Consider the following 24,296-nt stretch of genomic DNA (forward strand, 5'->3'; position numbering starts at 1 on the left):
CTGAATAAAAGGGTAATATTATAATATTCGGAGAGATGCGGCATGTGTAAAAATGGAGCAAAATAAATTGAAACAGATAATTTTCACCATAGAAAAAAAAAATTGGCATAGATAATATAAATACAAATATTTAATATGTTTCTACTTTCGTTGGCTTCATGGTTTTGAGACGCCAAAACGAAGGAAGGATTAACGAAGGAATGAACCAACGTGAAGCAGTTACTTCTATCCGTTTCTGCCGGGAAATGCTGTTTTATAAGCTTCCAACGATCACTTTCAAGAATCGCATTCGCTCTCTTCACTCTTTTCCTTCCAGTGCTCTATATTCTCTCCTCACTGATCTCTTCTCGGTTCTGATTCTCACAAAAATGAGCGGTATCCTTGAACAGACCAATGTATTCAAATCTCTGTAAGTGTTTCTGGAATTTGGATCCCGGTCTCTGCTTAGGGCTCTTATATTTGCCAAGAAAATGTTTCAATTTGAATCAGTTGAAAATGTTTCGATTCCGATCAATCAATTGTTATCTATCGCTCTTTTTGAGTTCCAAGATTCCATGCAGATGAATGAGCAGTATTCTCGATCAATCATTGTTATCTTTTTCATTCTTTTAATTATCTTTTCAATTTGAATTTTTCTGATATTATTAGTTTTACACTCTTCAGGTTCGTGGGCTGTTTAGAATGCAGAGTTTGGTATCGTCGTTGGAGAAGTTCTAAAGCAGATCTGAATTTAGATCAGTTCAACATCAGGGTCATTGAACCAGTAGGATTCGGTCCGTTCAGGAAGGTTTACCGGTGTCACGATGTAAACAGTAATCGAGTTGTGGCAGTTAAGGAGGTTTACGCTGGTGACGGTAGTGAAACAGAAATGATAAATGAAAGAATCGAGTTTCTTAAAGATCAGCCGCATAACAACGTGGTCAGGTTGATTCCGTGCCCATCATCGTTCAGTTATATTATTGCAAATATAGTAATCAGTCATGGAGGGAAGGTTTCTTGTTTTCTGGAAAATTTGGTCATCTGGGGTTTATGAAACCTTGCTGATTATTGCATATTTTGTCTAAACAGTTACTGTTTCGAGTAATTTCATCTAATTGGAGGGTCATATGCAAATTTACGTTGGATTTGAACGAAAACACTCAAACTTGAGAGAATGATATTGCTTATGCAGTTACATATGTTTTTGTATCAGGTTGCTGTATACATTGAAAAGGGGATGTTACCTCTATCTCGTTTTTGAGTATATCACCCCTAATCTGTACTATTTCATTAACCTATCAGAAGACCTTAGATATCCAAAACAAAGAAATGTAAGTTAATCTTTCTGTTGAATATCCTTGTCCAGCTTACGCTTTATATAGCTTACTTCTTGAGGAAAGGTTGCTTATTTAATTTACCCTTGTCCTCGCATGCAGTATATGTTGTATCAGATGCTTGCGGCTGTAGCACACTATCATTCTAACGGGATTCTCCTCCGAGATCTGAAACCACAAAATCTACTCATGGATTTTCGTGATGGTTTCCTCAAGCTATGTGATTTCGGTTTGTACAGTTCATTCGGAGATCCTGAACCTTGTGATGTATGATAATATATACCACTTATCCCTCGATTTGCACTCATATATATATATGGAAAAGTATAGAATCACTCAGGGCTTTATGGTACTTATTTACAGATACCAGTGTCCTTGTATACTGCGCCTGAGGTCTTGCTTGATAACAATGAACATTCACGGCCATCTGATCTGTGGGCCGTGGGTTGTATTTTTGGAGAGATAGTAATCAAGAAGCCTCTATTTCATATTGGTAAAAGCAATCAGGATCAGCTAAGGGGCATTTTCGGGTAAATTCTCTACTCCAGAAACATCATGTTTGTGATGTGCTTGATATAATGACAAGCGACTTTCATTATTATGAAGTTTGTTAGGAACTCCAACTGAGGAATCTTGGCCGGGAATTAGTGACCTGTGCCCTACACTTGCCTTCTACCCCAAGTTCGAACCGCTGGTATCTTTCCATTGACTGTTAAAAGACAGTTTGTTTTTACTGGATGTGTGGCTGTAGAATCTTGCGGGGAATGAAGCTACGAGTTTTAACCATATGCACCTGTTATTTTGTGCAGAACTTGTCTTCAAAGTTTCCTGATTTGGAACCAGAAGGCGTTGATATTCTTTCGGTAATCAAGTTTAGTTTGCCCCACTTCATTGAAAAGTAATACTAAATATATATATGTGCGCGCGCGCGCGCGCATGTTATCACGACTATCAGTAGAGTTTGTAAATTAAATGACTGGTATTGTTTATGTTGACATATGGATTCTTGCTAACTCTTGTACTAAATTTATTGTGAGTGATACAGAAGTTGCTTTGTCTGGATCCAAAAAAAAGAATTTCAGCTGAAGCAGCTCTTGACCACGCATTCTTCAATAATGATTTGTGGTATACACATACTCACTTCTTTTTACATATATTAATTTAAGTTCGGTGTATATCTATTAAACAGCTGATTCAATTTTATTTTTCATTAATTGATTGTTATTCAAAGTAAAACACTGATGAGCAAGAGAAAACGGATCCAAGACGTTGCTGAACCTAGAGGTACGAAGAAAATCGAACTTGGGGACAAGAGAAAACCGATCCGAGACGTTGCTGGACCTAGTGGTACAAAGAAAATCGAACTTGGGTACTCCACAGATTAATCATTTCTGTCGACAAATCGTCACACATACATGGATCAATATGCAGCAGAAGAAAAAGAAAGCTTAGAAGATGAAGTTCCCATTATACTCTTTTGTTATTATGCCAATATTAGCATAGTTCTATAGATAGTTATACTAGAGATATAGAAATATTTTAATTTTGTGTTTTGTGGTTTACATGTTGATTTTGAAGCGATGTATGGTCTAAAGTGGGGATCTTCAAGTTAAACCTTGCCCTTCAAATATCTCTTATTTTTGTGCTAGATCAAAAAATCTGAATCCAATTAATTGGGATCTTCAAGTTAAACCTTGCCCTTCAAATATCTCTTATTTTTGTGCTAGATCAAAAAATCTGAATCCAATTAATTCTGACTTCTTCGTTCTCTCTTTATATTAAGTCTGCATCTTTTTATACTTCAGTTTGCCGGAAAAATAATGTCTAAAAAAAAAAACGAAAAGTTCTATATTAGTCATCTTATTAACAACTAACTGCATGCATGTGAGTGATCAGAATTAATTGATTAGGCTGCTGGGTGATTAATTGTCAGCCAATAAATCAAATTAATCAATTATTTTAGTTAAATAATTAATATTTGAAATGTGTACTTTTTTGAATGGATGATGAAAACTTGACTTGAGAATGAGAATAGATACTGAAAGTCCTTTACTTCTTAAAAAGGTGTAAAAAACAAGAAAAAGGCAAAAAGTTTTACTCTAGATTGGCAAAAATTAATCAATTCATATATCAGAGAGAAAATCAGGGATAAGAATTCGCATGTTTGATAAGCTAACTGATTAAAACTGAACAATTATCTTCATTAAATCAAATTCAAGGTTTTTTTTTTTTCCAGATCTCACAAGCTTGGAACTCAATCACCGTTACTTATGGAAGTCAAGTGCTCATCAATCTTCCCGATGGATTGAACTCTGAACTTCGGATTGTCCTTCTCTGCGCTACCCCCCTTACAAAATGCATCATATAATTGCGTGTTCGTGCAACGTGGGGTGGGAGGAGAGTTTCAAAGCTGTAGTAAAACCCCATTGTAATTTCACTACTTATATATTTATATAGCATCTATAATATATAATATGGTTAAAAAAAATAACCTTCATTGTTCAGTGTGGGGCTATTTTTAAAATTATATATATATATTTTGAAATAATTAAGGTTTCTAATTCATCTTTTTCGAAATAGATGGAGTACTGCCTAAATTTTATCTTGTGTACCTTCACATGTTTCTAATAAACTCTTACCTTCATAGTAATTATGTCTTATATATAGATTATTCCAAAACGCTATAATTGAGTTGATTAAAACTATCAACTGAACTTAAACCATACATGTTTTAAAATTTTAGCTACAAAAACATAGATAAATCTTTTCTTTTTCTCCTTGAAGAATTATGAAAAAGAAAAGGGCAACAGCGTACGTACATGTACATAAGAGAATTTTTGTTTTAAATTTGCTTCCTTCACTTTTAAATTTAGTGTTGTTATTATTCCAAATAAACTAATAACAGCCGATGCGATGTGTCGTACGGGATGGTTAGAATTTCAACTGCACCAAAATAAATCTTTCATGATAAAAATTCAAATGGTTCAAACCTCATGCGATATACAGAAGATTAGTGATTAGTGAAGGCCATTTTATAAATACGCGGAATCTTTAAATTAATTATAGTATTTAGAAATCCATCATTAGTTATGGTTAAGTGAATTTCTCCAACTCTGATTCCTAAAAGTAACATCTCTGGATCTTTTGAGTGAATTTTAGGTGATGTCCAAAGCAATACGCATTAATAGTATAAAAGATTTTAATGACATTAATTTGATCACTGAATTTTAAGTTAACCCCTATTGCAATTAATTAATTTGGTTCATGGAAGCATATTATAATTGAATTATTATAGAATAGCGTACTATAATTTCTGGGCAAAAAAGAAGCGTATTATAATTTGATAATTAATTTTTTGATATTTAAATTAAAGAATTACATTATTTTATTAATTTATTAACTAGAGCCAAGACTATATACAATTAAAAATTGATGACAATAGCCATAGAATTAGTTATTTTGGCGGGAAATACTGTTTTATCATCCTTTAAGCGTTCTTTCTGAATAGCATCCCCTCGCTCACTCTAACCTTCTTATCTTACTGTGTATATAAGCAAGTTCTTCCCAACCCATTTAGTCGAATCTCTCTAATTATCTTCGTAATCCTGAATCTCTCTCTAAAGCATCTTGGTTCTCTCTCCACTCTCATTTCAAAATGTGTGAATTCGTTCAAACTATCATAAGTTTCTGCGAATCTGTGTAAGTATATCTTCACGTTTAATAAAAATCCGATCCAGAAGTTGTTGAATATTTTGAATCAAGAATTTGGATATTGTGATTTAGATCCTTTGTCTAGGGTATGCACGTATTTTCTGAAAAATCTTGCGGAAGAAAATGTTAAAACAGTACTTTCAATATCAGTATAATTGTCGATAGCGCGTATCTTTTTAACTCTTTTAGTAATCTTTGCATGTAATTTGAATTTTCTGATGTTAGTTTTTGTACACAAGACAGGGTTATGTGCTGTTCCGAATGGGGAATGTGGAATCCCTGGATTGGATCGGTACCCAATTTAGAGGAATTAAACTACAATGTTATTGGCCCGGTTACAGACTGTACGTTGAACAAGGTTTACCGTTGTGTTAAAGCTGATGTCGATCAATCGATGGTATTCATCAAGGAGATTTTCATGCCTGACGGATATAATACAGCTGTTCAGACATCGATAAGTGCTAAAACGAGTTTTTTTCGATTCCACGGTCATCCAAACATTATAAGGTTGGTCTTAGACTCTTCACTCAGTAATCAGTCATATGAACATTTCTTGCTTTCGGAACTTTATTTGCTGATTATTTCTGTACGAGTATTTGAATCTTAATCTATCACCGTTCGAATGTCGAGTTGAAGTCTGAGAAAAATTGTGTTTAAGTATTTAGTGACGAATAATATACGTACGTTGTTTAATTTTGTGTATCAGGGAGCTGCGTTCATTCAGGAGGGGGAATTACATGTATATTGTTTATGAGTATTTTTCCGTTGATCTTTCCAATTTCATTTCGTTTCCAAAGATCCAGAGAGATCCGCAGACAAGAGTAAGTAATCTTTCTGAGATGTTATAGGTAAAATCATTAATATCTGGAGATATTCTGTTTTGCAAGAAGTCATAATATAATCTTCTGCCTTTCTTTCTCACGTTCTTCGTTATCATCTTTTTTTTTTTAAAAAAAAAAAGCATTTATTCATGTATTCAGGATCGTGCATGCGAAATTGTGAAAGTTTGTGAAATGAATTAGCCTCCTTCCGCCTCTTCTTCTTTTCTCGTAATAATTATTTTGATCTTCTACGTATTAATAATGAGCACGTTAATTTTGTGACTGATGGTTCACTTTCTTTTGTTTGTCCAAGCAGTTGATTCTTCAGCAGATACTCTCTGCCGTAAAACATTGTCATTCTTATGACATTATCCTCGGGGATATAAAACCAAAGTACATACAAATTAATTTCACTGCTCGTTTAATCAAGCTAGCTGACTTCGGTTTCGCCGGCGCATATGGAGATCCCTGGGCATCTTATCCTGTATGATATATAACATAACTCCTCAATTTTCTTAATTATTGCATCATATGCATGCATGGTCGAGACTCAATATTGTATTTGAGTACAATAATTGTCATTTGAGTATAAAATTGTCATGGTTTCCGTGTAAAATTTAGAAGTAATCATTTTGAAAGTTATATCTAACCAATATATAAAATTAATGTCCTCTTAACAGATAAAACCCTCCCAATACAGTGCTCCTGAACTCCTGTTTAGAACTCGTCAACATTCAAAGGCAGCTGATATGTGGTCTGTCGGCTGTATATTTGGAGAGCTGGTAATTGGGAAACCTGTATTCCAGGGCACAACTACAAGGGAACAATTGGTGTCAATTTTTCGGTAACTTTTGCGCCTCAAAAACACATATTAATTGTTTGTGTGCCAAATGTGATCTTGAATAATGCCATGAAAATATAACAATGGAATTTCAATATGAAGTTTGTTAGGCACGCCAACTGAGGAATCCTGGCCAGGAGTGAGCAGGAAGTGTAGAACAATTTCATGCTTTCCCAAATATCAACCACAGGTAAGCATGGTTTATTTATTGACTAGATCTTGTGTTGTAGAACCCTCCAAAGCTTGGGTTTTAAACTTGCATTTCTTGTTTGTGTAGAACCTGGCAGAAAATTTCCCTGGTTTGGAACCAGCGGGCATTGATCTTCTTTCCGTAAGTTCATCCAATTTCTTCTGTGATCTAAGTTAATTGTTCGCATTTAATAAGAGCGAAGAAGTATAAATATTACATGAAATTAAAGTGAGAACGTGCAAGAACATCAATGCACATGACGTAATTGTTCTGTGCTTTTCATGACTAACGGCTAATTTTATTGTGAGAGACAGAAAATGCTTTGCCTGGATCCAAGAGAAAGAATTTCGGCTGAAGATGCTCTTGAGCACGGATACTTCAATTTTAACCAGAACTGATTCCTTGCAATTTTAATTTCAAGTTGTCATCAGATATTTCTATGACTGGGGGCATGCCCTTCATGTTGTAGCATAGTTCAAAATTTAGTACTATTCTTTCTAATAATAATAATAATAATAATAATCGCTTTTTCTTCACTTGAATTTAAATTGCTTATGGCTTTTGTTCTTCTTGCTCCTCATGCGCCCCAATAGTAGGTTTTCAGTAATTTTATGTGTTAGAATGAGGTGAAAAAAAGCAAACTAAAATTAGGTCTTCAAATATCCCATGTTTATTCTCAGCGCTGGGCCCTTGCACGATTAAATATTTAACCAAGATCGTAAATATTTAATGTTCAATACAAGACAATATTTAACCGAGATCTTAGTCCCTTGCACGAAATTGCGAACAGCTAGCTAGCCTTGTTAAAATGCCAAAGTTATGTGATGGTGGTGGCAAAAAAAAAAAAAGACAAAAAAAAAAAAAAACAAACAAACAAACGATGATGACCACGATCAATTGAATTTTCCATTCTTGCAATGCCAGAGTTATATGTCCTTCACATTGATGACAATGGATGTTTTACAATTTTAGTGCTATATAATTGGAATGGAATTACCCTGACTTTGAGTTTTAAATATTAAAAAATATTTTTTAAAATTCTTCTTGCCAAAAGTTTCAATGAAAAATAACATGAAAGTATTGTTTTATTTCGTATTTAATTATATGATTTACTTAATCAAATATTATTCCGCAATTTAAAATGTTAAAATTTATTCTACCGTCCCAATTTTAGGACATCTCAACTCAAATTCAATAGTTTTTATTTTTGTTTTTATAAAAGGATGGTTATATTGTTTAAAATTGGCTAAATGAACAAATTACTCTATCAACTTTAGATCCAACTAGTAAAGTACCTATGTAATGCACGGCCTATATATAATAATTTTTTTAATAAGTGACATATCTATCAGTTATGATGAATTAAAGTTTTTATAAATAAGTGTCAATCTTATAGAAAGATTTTTCTCAAAAGAATAACTTGTAGCATATCATCTCTAATACTCCATATCATCATAAATGTAGTGGGCCTATGTAATTATCATTTTTAATGTTAAATATGCATATTAGCATATTCAGTCAATGTAAAAACTAAATGAATACAATGTGAATGGATACAATAAGCATATTAATAAAAATTTATAATTAATTCGACCAAAGTATCGAAAACTTTCCTATAAACAGCATTAGAAGTTTTGTTTGTGGATTGATCATCCTCATCAAGAACCAATATTTTTAAACCTTTCTTACTTCGAACACGAGAAACAGCAACATATAACTGGCCGTGCATGAAATAGGACGAGGCAAGTACAAACTAACATTACACAGGCTCTAGCCTTAGCTTTTATTAATGGTCATTGCAAAAGCCATCATAATAAAAAACTGCCTCCTTTTCATAGTAAATAGAAACCTAGAATCAGATGAACACATAGAGACATACATACATTCATTTTTATAGTTGACTTAGACATTTCTTGGGCTTCAATAACATGTTTTCTAATTCTCGTAACTATGAGACGTGTACTATTACACAACCCCATAGACTTTTCAATGTTTCCCATCAAAATAATTGGGGCACCAACTCTCAATCTTATTTCATGATTCGGGAGTCCTGATATTATAATTGAATTTAAAAAATTTATAAAGTGCAAGTCATCGAGTGATTCTGTCACGCCCCAAAAATAGGGATAACCGGCACAGGATGTGAATCACATCATACATCTCGTAAGCCACAAATTCAAGATTTATTTCATTTAATTAAAATGTACTCAATTTTACACTGACATTTTACTACTATCAATACTACTCATTATAATAATTGTTTCAACATTTTGTAAAAATTTTGACAGAACCTCTTTTGTAAATAAAATCTCTCTAAAATTTTGTATCACAAAAATTTTCCTTAAACATTATTTCAGCATTATATCACAAAATGTATGATAAACTAAGGACTCTAATTATAAGTTATGTGGAGCACCTAATCATATATCTCATGACATAATACATAAATTTTACCTTTACATCCATAAGACATATTTACAAAATAAGCCTCCATTCTGTTCCACAAACACCCATCCTTGGTAAGCAAGACATACAGCGTCAATTATGCTATCTGAGACCAAAATAATTTTTTAGTGAATAACGCCCCAATAATAAATAAAATGAAAAGTTTGAAATAGTTATGTAAGTTAAAGAGACAATAATTTCATAAAAATTTAATAAACTTCATAATAAAATGGCTCTATAAAATTTTAAATAAAATCTCAAATTATTGAACTGTCATAGCAAATGATAATTTCACTTGATTTCAAGAAAGCACATAAATGAAATAAAAATTTATAAACAAATTATTAAATAAAAACCAATAGAATATGAAATCATCAAATGGTTGCATTCATAATTATAGGGACTTATCAGAACAATTTACAAACGTAGACACACAGTCCACGAGGATATGTAACTAAACACAGTTGAAGCCACGAAACAAACGTGGACACACAGTCCACGAAGTTAATGCTAACCAAACGCGGCTTGAAGCCACGAAATCAAACGCAGGTATAAAGTCCACGAATAACTATCCCTCCGTTCCACGTGCGTTGGCCATCGCACGGCGCTAGCACCTCCTATAAATACCCTACTAGCTAGGTGTACCATAGTGCATTAAAGGCTAACGGAACTGTCGTTAGCAACTAGTGTTCTATATAAAGTCCCTTTTTAAAACCATTTTTAAACATATAAGAAAATCGTCACTTTCAAGATACAGTTCTCATTCTCAAAATCAAACTCGCATGAATGCTTTTAAGCTTTAAAACTTGCCAGAATCAAATTTCATATCCAAAGCTCATGATTGCATTTATTGAATAAAAAAATTTCAACTTTGAACTCGCATGAATCATTCTATGTATCTATCCAATATTTGATAATAAAAATTTTACAATCAAAGTTCAAACTTAATTTAATTGATCAAATAGCATTTTAAATTTAGTAAAGCTAATTTCTCAAAATAAAGTAATGTTAATCAACAAATATTCAATAATCGCATTAATGCTATAAAAATAATTTCCAAAAAAATATAATATTTTAGTAAATAAAATTTTGATTAAAAAAATCAGTTTGGACGCTACCACTTACCTAAAGTGTGCTTGAGTACTAAATTGACTTCTTAGAACCCAATCAAACCTTCCTTCCACTAAATGCCCTATCTAATATAAAAAGAAACTTTAATGGCATAATCAAGTTTGATAAACTCTTTCCAACTCTTGTCAAGTGCAAGCAACAAAACTTAATTAATATTATATATACACATAGCATAATTAGTCACTCTAAATTCTAAGTTCTCCTGTCACCCTTTCTATCAAGCAATTCAAAGGCATTCCCAAATCAAATTTTTAAACATTATCATTTATAATATCATCCATACAATTTCATAGAATGCAACTTGTCTTAACACAGTTTCATACTCAAAATTCTTCATACCATTCAAGTTAAATTCATGAACAATTAATACCCAAACTAAGTATGTACCCATAAGAGTTAATGAAATTTTAAAAAAAATCATATTCGACCACAACTCAGCATTCCACTAAAATACAATCTCCTAATAAACTTTTTGTCAGAATTCCAAAACTACATTACTTCTAATATTCCACAATAAGGCTTCTTTTCCTTTTTATTATTATTATTTTATTTAACATTCACATCTCTTATCACATAGTTCATCAACAATCATTTATTTCCATGATTTCAAAATTGCCTAAACAAATGTCATGCTCAAATTTCCTTTACAATCTTCATTGTAAGTTTATAGAGTAATAGCATTCAAAATAAACATACTAATTGCAATGATCAATGAAATTTAAAAAAATATACAACCCAAGTAAAGTTTTCTCATCATTATGTCAAACACCTTCTATAAACTAATTCTTAAGCCCAAACCAAACTTCTTACTCTTTGATTTCATTTCCTAAAGATTTTCAATATAAACATTTAAATCAAACAACCTCCCAAATCCCATATCCTCCAACATTAAAATTTCATCTTGAATCAACTTCTCACCCTTATTCAAAAATTGACAATAGCAGAAAAATTAAAGCTCCATCACTTCAGTCCTAAGATACACACACGCACACATAGAGAAATGATAAGAGAAAAGTAGACTCAAAATCTCTTTACCTCTGTTCACACTGGCAGGCACAGGGAGGAAGGGACAAAGGCAGATATAGGGAGAAAAATGACAGCCATCAAAACAGACCTCCTATAGCCACTTAAATTTGGGACGCCATAAACAACGAGAAAATTTTAGACTCCCCTAAACCAAATTAGAGACGGGAAGCATGAAAGGAGGAGGAAAAAAATGAACAGTGGCACACAAAAACAGCTAACCATGAGGACTAGAGAAAGAAAAGCTCACTGTGGAACTTTGCATCAGCAGCTGACGGAGCTGTCGCACCTATCAACAGTGATGATCTGGCAAGTTGATCAATTCGTGATGCGAAACAGGGGAGATAATGAAGAACTCCAGCATTCTCAAGTAGCAAAAAAACAGAGGAAGGAAAGGAAGGCTTCTCGTTCATAATAGCCGACGTCAACCAGTGGGGGAATAAAGGAGGTAAATCAGAGGAGCTGAGGGCATGCTAGCTCATTCTGGAGCTTTCAAAGAAAATGAAAAAAATGAAAATGGAAGAAACCGACGTGCTTTTATCTTTGTCTCTCTATTTTTTTTAATTATCGAGGGGTAAACTTGTAATTTCACCTAAACACTAGAGCAAAATTAAATAAAACTTCTCTTTTGCATAAGACAGATTCGAACTAGGGACCTGAAGAGTTAATTGACAGCACAACTACCACTAGGTCAACAATCGTTCTTGTCTAAATATTTCCAACATTAATACAAATACAATTAAAATTAATTATTATATATTTTAAATTTTACTTAAAATTCCTGGGTATTACAGATTCATGTCCCTATCATCTTTTACAACACTATCAAAACTCAAGTATACAACTTCCTCTCCAAGGATCATGGATAATATGTACTTATTTACTTCTTCAAGCATGGCCAATGTAGAGGCTAAGATAGCCCTATCTCTAAAATATAAAGAATTATTGACATTGTTAAGGAAATTTGAGAAAGTTGAGTCAACAATAGACTTTATTGGATTTTCTGAACCATCTAATAACAAATTAGCTGGGATATATCTTAATATCCATGGATCCTTTATTAACTCTAGCAACAGTCCCATCACCAATTGAGATAATCCAGTCAGCAAAATCTTGAATATCACTGTTAGATGCCATATTATTTATTTCCATAAGTCTCATGTTTCTTGTTAGTGTAAGAAGTTGACAATTATTCCATATATATATGAAGAGTTAATGGTAGCAAAAATAATTTCTTCTCTAGATCCACCTGGAATAACAAGAAGGATTTGCCTGAAGTCTCCGCCAAACACGATAACTTTTCCTCCAAATGAGAGATTGGCAGCTAATAGGTTATTAAACCTTAGGATATCTTTTAAGCATTTATCAAGAGCTTCAAAACAAAACTTTTGTACCATCGAAGCCTCATCACATATAATTAATGACATGTGAACTAATAATTCAGCTAAGTTACTTCCTTGTTTTATAGTACATATAGTGTCTTCTGTCACAGAAAGTGAAATACAAAATTATGAGTGAGCTGTTCGTTCTCCTGGAAGCAATAAAGAAGCTATCCCGCTTGATGCTACATTAAGAATAATTTTACCTCTAGATCTTAATGAAGCAGACAGTGTCTTTCAAACATACGTTTTTTCCAGTACCACTATATCTGTAAAGGAAAAAAAACTCCTCCTTTATTAGATGCAATAGCACTAATAATTTTATCATAAATTATCTTTTGCTCAAGTGTTTGTCTGCAACAACCTTCCCAATTCAATATACAACATAGCCCTATCATAATTTAGTTCATTTCTTATTAGCTTGTTCTCATTTACATCCAAGTTTGACATGTTAGGTAAAGGCATAGGCTCATAATCTGTGAGACTTCTCCTATTAGATTGAAGTATTTTTTTCAATCTCAATCAATATAAAATTGCATAAATCAACATCATCTAATTGTAATCCTGTAAAAATAATGTTGTTACATCAGCAATGTTGTCCAATAATCTATATAAACTCTATTACTACTATTAGATTGTAAAAAAATGTTAAAGAATGCAAATGTAATTATTCCGTGCAATGAAAAATTAGTCCCAATTTAAAATGTTAAAATTTATTCTGCCGTCCCAATTTTAAGACATCTAAATTCAAATTCAATAGTTTTTATTTTTGTTTTATAAAAGGATGGTTATATTGTTTAAAAATGGATAAATGAATAAATTACTCTATGAACTTTAGATCCAATAATATCATAGACTCTAAGCTCATTTATTGTACAAATTGTTCCCTCAACTCTTAAAAATAACAAAAAAGGACCCCAAATGGCAGAAAAATATCTATAATTTTTTTTTGTCCTTTACTATAATTTTTTGTCCTTTTTTGTAATAATTTTTGCAGTCATTTTTTGGTCAACTAAATATTAGAGTTAATTTTTGTTAATGACAGGAGATTAAATTGCACTATTTTAAAAAATTGAAGAAACTTTTTGCACAATAAATAAGTTTGAAATCTATGATACTATTAGATCCAAAGTTTATGAGATAATTTGTTCATTATCCTTTAAAAATACCTAAAGGATTATAATTGACATTTTAATTTGCATGTATTAGCAAAAAAATAATTAGAATCTTAAAATAAAAAAAATCTAAACTACTCCCTCTATTAAAAAATATAAGGTATTTTTAATTGAATAATTTTACCTCCAATAAAGTAGTCACCTGCTTTCAAGCTAACTCTATCTTTTTTATATTCACCTCTATTAAATATTCTACAATTAATATAAAGTTATTATCAATAGGAATACTTTTAAAAAACATGTAATGATTACACCTCAAAAAATTAAGAATGCCTTATATTTTTTAATAATCAATCCCTTAAAAAAATGGCTTACATTTTTAAACGGAGGGAGTATCTAATTTTAAATTGAATGGCTCAAGCTTAGGATGAATTTCTCATGCTCGTCTATTTATAGGGTGATTATATTCATATTAACCGCATTAAATGTAATTAGTTTTTAGCAATTATTTATTTAACTAATTAAGTATATATATTCTTTTCACATCATAAGAATGAATATTTATGGCTTTAATAAGCTTTAAATTCTATTTATAAGTCATTTCCATCATACCTGACTGGAATCAAAGAAATTTTATATCTCATTTACTCTATCTTAAAATTTAATAAATTTTTATCTATACGCTTAATAAGGGCAAAAAAAAAGTAAAAATAAATACAGAAAATAATGAAATACAGTCCGATAAATAATATAATCAAAATTAATATTTTCTCTTTGTCATAGAAAAACTTATAGATGCAAGTTATGCATATTTATATATGAGAAAAACTTATATGCATTTTTTAAAAGAAAAAATTTATATACTTTAGATGATTGTTTCTAATTAAATTAAGAATTGTGTATCTTTTATATGTTATTTATTTTATAATAAACTCTTATAAGGAGAAAACCAGCCCCACAAATGTATTAGAATAATACCTTGGGACGGATGTAAAGCTAAGCAAATAGCTTCTGCTCCAAGAATAGAGGACTCTATTGGTTGTAAGAGGTGTGAATCCACTTGTCCAACAGATTTCTTGAGTGTTTGAGTTTATTTATGACATGAAACAACTCGAAGCATGGGTCTAGCTTATTGATTTGTTTCAAAAAACTACATACGAATACTATTTTTTTAATGACAAAAACCCGTGCTCAAAAAACAAGTATCATTAATATATAAAACTAAATATTTAAATTTTTGCCATTTTAGAAACGAAAGCAGGAAAATATTTGGGTGGAAGGTTTTTTTTATAACGATTAAAATTAAAATTGTTATGATAAATATTAAATATAATAATATATTAAAGGTGTAAAGTCAAATTTGAAATATTAAAATAAACGATTTAGTACATAATTAAAAAAGTAATAATATTGAAATCAATGAATTACTTTTATGATAAAAAAGTATATTTTATAATTATGAAACAAAATATATTTTATAAAAATAAAATTGATTGTTAAACATATTTTATACAATATTATCTTGAAAGTAGTATTATTAAGGTTAAAGACAGATATAGCTATATCTTTGAAATATTATTTAACATACTCCCTTCATTTAAAAATATAAGATATTTTTAACCGAATCTCACCCTCCAATAAAGTAGTTACCTACTTTTAAACTAATTCTATCTTTTTATATTTATCCCTATTAAATACCCTATAATAAATATAAAGTCATTATTAATAGGGGTATTTTTGAAAAAAAAAGATAATGATTACATCTCGAAAAATTAAAAATACCTTTCATTTTTTAACGGAGTATGTATTAGAAATTTTTTATTAAATTAAAAGAGGGTAGTTTTATAGAGAAGATCGCAAATTGGATGGACAAATGGTATATAATTTGATGCATGCGTCCGTCGTGTGCATTGCAGAAACGGGATTACGCGCCCTTTCTCACATTTCGTTTCGTACCCGCGCATACCGTGAATCTTTTAATTGATTATAGTATTCATTAATGTGTCATGAATTATAATTAAGTGGATTCCTTCAATTAATTAATTTGATCCCTGAAATTTAACATCATTCATTTAACCAGTCAAATTTTATTGCAATGAATTAATTTTGACTTTAGAAGCGTAAACGCGTGTTAGTATAACATAATTAAATAATTATGGCTGCAACGCAGCAGATTAGTTAGTTTTGGCGGGAAATACTGTTATGTTATATCTCTCAAGCGTTCCTTCTGAATTGCACCCTGTCGCTCGCCCTCTTCTTACGATATATATGCATATACATATGAGCGATTTCTTCCAAGTTTGATTGAATCTCCCTCTAAGTATCTTCTCAGTTCTCACAATATGGTCGGTTTCTCTCTCTGCTCTTTTCTTACAACGAGTGAATTCCTTCAAAATTTCAAACATTTCTGCGAATGTGTGTGAGTATCCTAAACGCCTGAAGTGATTGACTATTTTGAGTTTGGAATTTGGGATTGTGATTAAGATCGTTGTCTAGGGTAAGAATTTCTGATAAATCTTGTTGACGAATATGCTCACATTCCGGTATTCCGGTCGATCACTGCTATCGAATTGTCTTGTTCTCTGTTCATGCCTTTGAACCGTGTAAAACTAGAACTGTTTAGATTCCACTCAGTGGAAATTAAATCTGCATTTGGATTTTATAAACTGTACTCTCAATCTTATACTGATTTCGGACAGTATATATTTTTAACTGTTCTAATTATCTTTAACGTAATATGAATCTGCTGATGTTAATTTTACACACAACACAGGTTGATCAGATGCGGAATTTGGTACCCTTGGTGCTATGAACCGCCGCCGCCCAAATTAGAGGACTACAAGATTATTGGTGAGGTCAGAGATTGTGCGTTCAACAAGGTTTATCGTTGCTATCGACGTGATAACGAACAAATATTGGTAGCCATCAAGCAGATTGTCATTACTGGGGATAATGAAGAATTTCGGCAATCGATACGTGGAAAAATTGCTTTTCATCGGTTGCTACACCATCGAAACGTTGCTAGGTTGGTCTTAGATTCAGTCTTGATATTTCTTTATGGGTATTTCAATTTCAATCTATCAACGTTTGAATGTAAAGTTGAGTCTGAGTGAAAATGGCGTTATGTATATCTCTCGGTTACCTTGATAATCTGTGTGTTAGCTTTTTTAACTATCAGCAAGCTTTGATGAATTAATGCAAGTTGTTTTTTGTATCAGGATGCCGTATGCAATCACCATGGGGAATTGCTTGTATATTGTTTACGAGTGTTTTCCCACTGTCCTATATCATCGAGCAACCAAAGCATGTTAGAGTTCCACTGACAAGAGTAAGTTAATTTTTCTGATATGTCTGCTTAAAAAGAAAAACAGAGATCTTTCTGTGACTTTGTAGATAAAATCATTATTTGGAAATATTCTCTCATGGCAAGAAGTTAGTCATAATTTAATAGAATCTTCTGCCGTTGTTTGTTTTCATTTTCATTTTGAAAAAAAAAAAAAGCATGTGTAAAATTGGTAGTAGTACATTTAAAGTTGGATGGGTTTTAATGACCAGATTTGAGGCATTTAAAATTAATTTTATTTCGATTTAAAATTTTTAAGTTGTAACTTTTTATGTAAAAATTATTTTTTGATGGAAAAGGAAAATTTTATTAAGAACACAGAAGGTAGATGAGAAAACATGACGAAGAGATTCGATACCGTACAGAGAACATGACATTAAGACATAACAAAATATACACAGACGATCCCAAAAAAAACACATCGTTAGACTGTAGCCCGTCGAAGAAACTTCTGCAGAAAACTCGCAATCCGTGTAAAGCTGTTCAGAGAGCATGTGAACTCTGTTCGAATGAGCTACGTGTACAAAGTCCGTCTTGCCTCTTTTTCTATAACATACTTCTACATCAGATATAAATATCTTTGTACATACTGATCGTGTTTGGTGATTGATTGAGCAGCGGATTTTGTATCAAGTACTCTCTGCTGTAGCACATTATCATACATGTAAATGTAACGACCCTCAATTTTAAATTAAAGAAAATTCTTTCAATAAATATATTATTTAAATAAATTTTATAATAAGTAGAATTGGTAGTTTAGAGGAACTCATGATAAAAATTTTTCTGAGAATCTAAAGCTTAAATTTTTCTGAGTAAAAGTTTAGTTTTAAAATTATAGGAAAATCTTGTGCTCTTTTTTGTAAATTTTTTTTGTGCCTCTTATTGTATTTTTTTGGTGCTCTTTTTGTAATTTTTTTCATTGCTTCTTTTGGTCTGAATCAGTTTTTTTACACCAAAAAAAAAAAAAAACAAAGCATCTCGATTTTTTTTCTCACCGCCATCATACACCTCTCTAGATCCTCATATAGTCGGTTCATCTCTCTGAACCTTACACACATTCTTTGCTCGCTGTCAGCGGTGAATTCACGTTGCTACTGTTGCTTATCTGCGGTCGTTCTCGTCGCTCTTGTTTTCTCGCCACAGTGAAGCCGAGCTGCTGCTTCTCTTTCCCTATCATCGGCTATTCGTTCATTATGTGCTCTCAATGATTTGTTCATCTCCGTCGTGTGAAGTAGCTGACAATCTCTTCCCCATTTCTGCTCTGTTTATTGGGATGAAAGTGTGTGTTTGCATGCTCAATTCTGTTTTTTTCCTTCTTCCTTAGCTGTTAAAAAGTTCGTGTGCGCGTGTGTGTATGGTAGATCGAGGATGTTGTTTTCCGGTTGGATTTTGGTCTCCTTCCTTCTCGTGCGTGTCGAAACCTGAAGCTCTTCTTTGTTCCTTCTTTGCTGCCATTATTGCTTCTGTTCAGGTTGGCTTCCGTGTGTATGTGCGTGTGCGTGTTTAGCTTCACCTATTATTGTTTCTCAAGTACTGAGTGTCTTGCGTATGTATATGTAAGCTCAAATCCTTTGCTTTCTTGGCCACGATAGCTGGTCTTCTTCCTTATCATCCGAGCTGCAAAACAGAGCATTTCGTTTTTCTCTTTTCCTTTTTAGCATTGAATACATGATGGTTCTAAGTTGTCATCACTACACCTCAGGCTAAGGCAAATCATTAATCCTCTCTTCTCCCTCTTCGAGTGCAACAACAGCCATGAAACAATCCCTTCCTTTCCCTAACTGCTTGATGTGGTCCGGTTCCTTCTTCTTGGTGTTTTACCTTCAACTAGGATTGAAGTGTTGCTTTTGGTTAAGGGCTAGAAATCTTTCAATTATGTTGAGTTTGAAAGATAATTAATAATAAAATAAAAATAAATTGAAGATTAGAAGTTGTTGAAATTTCTTGATTATTTATTTCATAATTTTGTCAATAATAAATGCATGCCTTCAAAGTAATTGTAAAAAGTAATTGTAAAAAGGTACAAGAGAAGAATTTGGTGAATTATAGTTTGTTAGTCTTTTATATTATAACTTAATTAAAGGAGTAAATGTAAGTTTTAGTTTAAGTTATTAATTAAAGTAAGGAAAAATGATGATATAGGATGCTTGTTTATTTCTTTTTTTAGTTTAGAGAAAGTTTAAGAATGATTGATATAATTTATAGTGAATTATGATTGACTAGGGTCATAAGGGAGTACAGGGATAAATTGAGAGTTGTCAAATAATTTGACTAACTCAAGTGTACTTGAAATGTAATTGGTTATAGTGTTGTTAGTATCAAATAGATTGAATGTTGATACCCATTAAGTGCTTGTAAGATTATTTGATGAATGATTTTAGAATTTTGACTCATTTGTCAGGACATTAAGAGCTTTATTAGAATAGAGATCAAAACTTAAAGGAAGCAAGTTTTAGAATTCTTGGAAAACATTCAGGTAAGTGGATAGCGTCCCAACTGATTTTTTTCAATTAAAATTTCCTTTATTAAATATTGCATTTTTTTTTGAAATCATTTTAATAGCATTAATGCGATTATTGGATATTTGTTGATTAAAATTGCTTTATTTTGAGAAATTAGCTTTACCAAATTTGAAATGTTATTTGATCAATTAAATCAAGTTTGGACTTTAATTATGAGATTTTTATTTTATCAAATATTGGATTGATACAGAGAATGATTCTTGCGAGTTCGACTTCGAAATTTTTTTGATTATTTGATAAATACAAGCATGAGCATTGGATATGAATTTTATTCTGACAAGTTTTAATGCTTAAAAGTATTCATGTGAGTTTGATTTTGAGAATGAGAAATGTATCTTGAAAGTGATGATTTTCTCGCATGTTTGAAAATAATTTTAAAAAAGAGACTTTATACGAAATACTGGTTGTTAACGACAGTTCCGTTAGCCCTTGGCACACCATGGTACATCTAGCTAGCAGGATGTTCATAGGAGGTGCTAGCCCCGTGTGATGGCCAACGCACGTGGAACGGAGGGATGGTTATTTGTGAGCTTAGCACTCACGTTTGTTTCATGGCTCCAAGCCGCGTTTGATCAACATGACCCTCGTGGACTGTGTGTCCACACTTGTTTTGTGGCTTCAGCTGCATTTGATTACTTACCCTCCCTCATAGACTATGTGCTCACATTTGTATTCGTGGCAATAAGTCACGTTCGATTATTTATCCTTGTGGACTGTGTGTCCGTGTTTGTTTATTGTTCTAATAAGTCCTTAAAAAATTTGTGAATTTAATTATTTGGTGATTTTATATTCCATTAGTTTTTATCTAATAAATTATTTACAACCATTTATTTCATTTATTTGCTTTCTAAAAATCAAGTGATAAAAATATTTGTTATGATAATTCAATGGTTTAAGATTTTTTTAAATTTTATAGAATCATTTTATTTTAAATTTTATTAAATTTTTATGAAAATTGTTGTCTATTTGACTTACATAATTATTTCAAACTTTCCTTTTATTCATTGAAAAATATTTTTGGTCTCAGATACCTTAGCTGAAGCTGATCCTTATACTGATCTTGAGAATTTTTAAGCATGTTGAGTGGAGAGTTGATGGAAGTCTCTCCTTTTGATGTAATGATAATTTATGTATAATTCATTCTGAAAAATATGGCCAGGTGCTCCATGACTATAACTAGGGTTTCTATTTAATACACACACACACATGTATGTTGCTTGCCAGCTGGGAGGAGTTGAGTTCCCAATTGATATAAGATTTTTTGTGGAAATTTTGTATTGTAGAATTTTTGAGAGCTTGTACTTACAGGAAAGGTTTTGTTAAATTTCTACAAAATGTTAAAGCTTTGTTATAATTATTAGTATCAAGATAGATCTGATTATATTTTAGAAATGAAATTAATTTACGTTTTGAGACTTACGGGAATGTGTGGCACAGTTCATATCCCGTACCGATCACCCTCTATTTTTAGGATGTAACAGTGAGATTGTGATCGGAGATATAAAACCAAAATACCTGCAAATGACGTTCAATATGGAGATCAAGCTAGCCGACATCGGTTTCGCGGTTCATTTGGAGATCCTTGGACAACTTATCCTGTATGATAATATAGCTCCTTAATTTTCTAGTGAACACTTTAAGAAAGTCGAGACTGACACGACGTTCTTTGTATTTTTGCTTATTAAGGGCGCGGTTTTTCATTGGAGCTTACAGTTATCTTTAATTTATAAAACTGCCATGGTCTCTGCAATCGGTTTGAAAGAAAAAGCTAGCAACTAAAATCAGGAGACAATACTTCAAAATGGAATTATACATGATTCACGTCTGGGGCATATAAGCATGACATGATGCCTAAAATAATGGTTTGAACATTTTACGGTACCTTATGTATAGTATCCTGTATCTCTATCATTATACTCTCTTTAATCAGTATAATGTCCTCTTGACTTGACAGATAAAAACTTCTCAGTATAGTGCTCCTTTAGATCACGTCGATATTCAAAGGCAGCTGATATGTGGTCTGTTTGGTTGTATATTTGGAGAGATGATAACTGGGAAACCTGTATTCCAGGGAAAAAACTCAAATGGACCAATTGAAGTCAATTTTTCGGTAACTTCATTATATATACTAGAAAAACACATGTATTATTATTGTTTATGAGCCAAATATATCTGCTTCAATAATGCTAATCAAAATAACAATGGAATTTCAATGTATGAAGCCTGTTAGGTACCCGAACTGAGGAATCCTGGCCTAGAGTGACTGAGATATGCAGTCGCAGAACACTCTTATGCTTTCCCAAATTTGAACGAATAATGGTATGATTATCAAAGTATGATTTGCTTGCTCACTAGATGTCGTGTTGCGGATCCCTCGAAAGCTACTAGGTTTTATTTAACCTTGCATCTTCTCTCGTCTTGTAGAACCTGGCAATGAAGTTCTTTGGTTTTGAACGAGAAGGCATTGATCTTCTTCTTCCGTAAGTTCATTTTTCCCCTTCGTTCATATTAATATTAGTTCAATTCCTTCTTATATCTAAATTAATTATTCGCATTTATAAGAACGAGGAAGTGTGACGTGGAAGGAAAGTGCTTGAGGCGGGCAAGAAAACTATTATACATCTTGTAATCTTCTGTGCTTTTATTGTGCATGACAGAAAATGCTTTGCCTGGATCCGCGCAAAAGAATTTCAGCTGCTAATGCTCTTCAACATGATTACTTCAAAGATTTCAATCAGAGAGGAAGGTATGTTAATAATCCTTTTTATTTCTATTAAAGTTACTATTACTATTATTAGCTTGAGCTAATTCATGTTTATTATTTGTGGACGCTCCACAAATACTGTTATCCAAAGGAGCCCACCGAGCAGGATTTTAAATACAGCAGAAGCGATGGGAAGTCATAGCCAGCAGCCACCTAAAAGATCCGCATATTAATCTTGATGTGAAGAAGGAATACTTAGGGCCTGTTTCGTTTTGTAACTTTTAACATTCAGAAAGTATTTTTTTTACTTTTCAAAAGTCAAATGTTGTTTAATTTTTTAATTTTTTTAAAAAAGTCTATTTAGAAAATTCTTTTTAAATGTTGCTGAATGTGCTTTTGGTCAACTTCAAATAATGGAGCTTTTTAAAAAATAAATTTAAAATTATAATATTATGTTATCATATTATTTCAAGTTTATCTCTTATTCTTTTATTTAAAAATAGTTAATTCATTAAAAATATAATTATCATTTCAATAATAATAATTAGGTATCAAGTTTTTAACATTATTAATTGAATAATTAATTATGTTAATTTTTAAATTAATGTATAATAAAAATTATAAATCTTTATCACATCTTTTAAAGTTACAAATTAAAAAATTACAAATAATTAGAGGTTAAGTTTTTTTAGCATTATAAATCAAATTTTATGTTATTTAAAATCTTTATCACATTTTTTAAATATTTTAAATATATTATATTTATATAATAAAAAATTATAAATCATCATAAATTAATGTTCTTTTTAATATTGTACATTCAAAAATACATTTCACTATCACAATTCAAATAACTGTTACTGTATCAAATTGAATTTTAAAAAAAATATATTCAAATATAAATTTTATTATAACAATTGACTTTTCACTAAATTGATTTTGCCCAAATGAATCTTTACCAAATAAATTTTTAATAAACTGAAAACCAAACACACACACTTCAAGTGTCGTCTTTTTCTACTACTGTGCAAGAACAAATACATTTTGACATATATGGTTCAAAATTTAGTACTATATATTCATTCTTATTCTAATTGCTTATGGTATTTGTTTTCTTTCCTTTTCTTTTCTTTCATTAAACTTTGAATTGTTTATGGTTATTTAGAAGCTGAACTTTAGGTTTTAAGGGTAAAAAATGCATCTTCTAATTGATGTGGAAAATAACGAACTTAATAATTTCCGTAGTTTTTATTTTTTTTATTTTATTACAGTTTACAGAAATAGAGTTGAAACATATTCAAAAAATTATATAGAGGTTGATTAAAGTCTGGTTAAATCTCATGAAAAATTGTGAAATTTAATAACCAATAAAAATAAATTTATTTAGCTGCCCCTACTGCGTCAATTAATTCACATCCAATCTTGACCCAAAAAATTTCGCATCGAATAGTTATGTATATTTTTAGGATATGCTATAGTTGATGTAGAATAAAAAAGATACTAAAATTTTTATTTATAATTAGAAAACGTATATATTGATTTAAATATATCTATAAATTCAAAACACTACATGACACGTCACTTTGAATGTTTGAAATTTTAATTGACATGTGGATTAATATATATATTTTTTTCACTTTAGGAGATAGAGAAGGCTAAAATATATTGCATAACGGAAAGCCCATTATATTCTTTTAGATAATCAATGTGGTGGACTCAGACACTATACAAAATTTTAATCTAAGTTGGCACTTACTT

At 31.4% G+C, this 24,296-nt stretch overlaps 2 protein-coding genes across 3 annotated transcripts; both read left to right on the forward strand.

Moving 5' to 3' along the window:
• The first annotated feature begins 300 nt into the window (after positions 1-300).
• On the forward strand, positions 301-2,928 carry LOC129300752 (cell division control protein 2 homolog). Of its 2 annotated transcripts, none has more exons than XM_054939338.1 (9): positions 301-409; positions 664-924; positions 1,193-1,310; positions 1,416-1,580; positions 1,677-1,843; positions 1,920-2,007; positions 2,123-2,176; positions 2,359-2,438; positions 2,545-2,928. In XM_054939338.1, the coding sequence occupies exons 1-9, from the start codon at positions 369-371 to the stop codon at positions 2,696-2,698; spliced, it is 1,128 nt and encodes a 375-aa protein (XP_054795313.1). In that variant the 5' UTR covers positions 301-368; the 3' UTR covers positions 2,699-2,928. The 2 variants fall into 2 exon arrangements, with proteins under 2 accessions (XP_054795313.1, XP_054795314.1); XM_054939339.1 differs by lacking the exon at positions 301-409 and adding an exon at positions 481-571.
• A 1,985-nt stretch (positions 2,929-4,913) lies between these two features.
• LOC129300754 (cyclin-dependent kinase A-1-like) lies at positions 4,914-7,364 on the forward strand. Its single transcript, XM_054939340.1, has 8 exons — positions 4,914-5,012; positions 5,268-5,531; positions 5,731-5,845; positions 6,162-6,329; positions 6,526-6,689; positions 6,789-6,876; positions 6,964-7,017; positions 7,191-7,364. Exons 1-8 carry the CDS (start codon positions 4,969-4,971, stop codon positions 7,272-7,274), a joined length of 981 nt encoding a protein of 326 aa, XP_054795315.1. The 5' UTR covers positions 4,914-4,968; the 3' UTR covers positions 7,275-7,364.
• The last annotated feature ends 16,932 nt before the right edge of the window (positions 7,365-24,296 follow it).

The sequence above is a fragment of the Prosopis cineraria genome, unplaced genomic scaffold (assembly GCF_029017545.1).
Source record: "Prosopis cineraria cultivar Desert tree isolate PC_DT_omini unplaced genomic scaffold, ASM2901754v1 PC1733, whole genome shotgun sequence".
In the NCBI taxonomy this organism is placed as follows: domain Eukaryota; kingdom Viridiplantae; phylum Streptophyta; class Magnoliopsida; order Fabales; family Fabaceae; genus Prosopis; species Prosopis cineraria.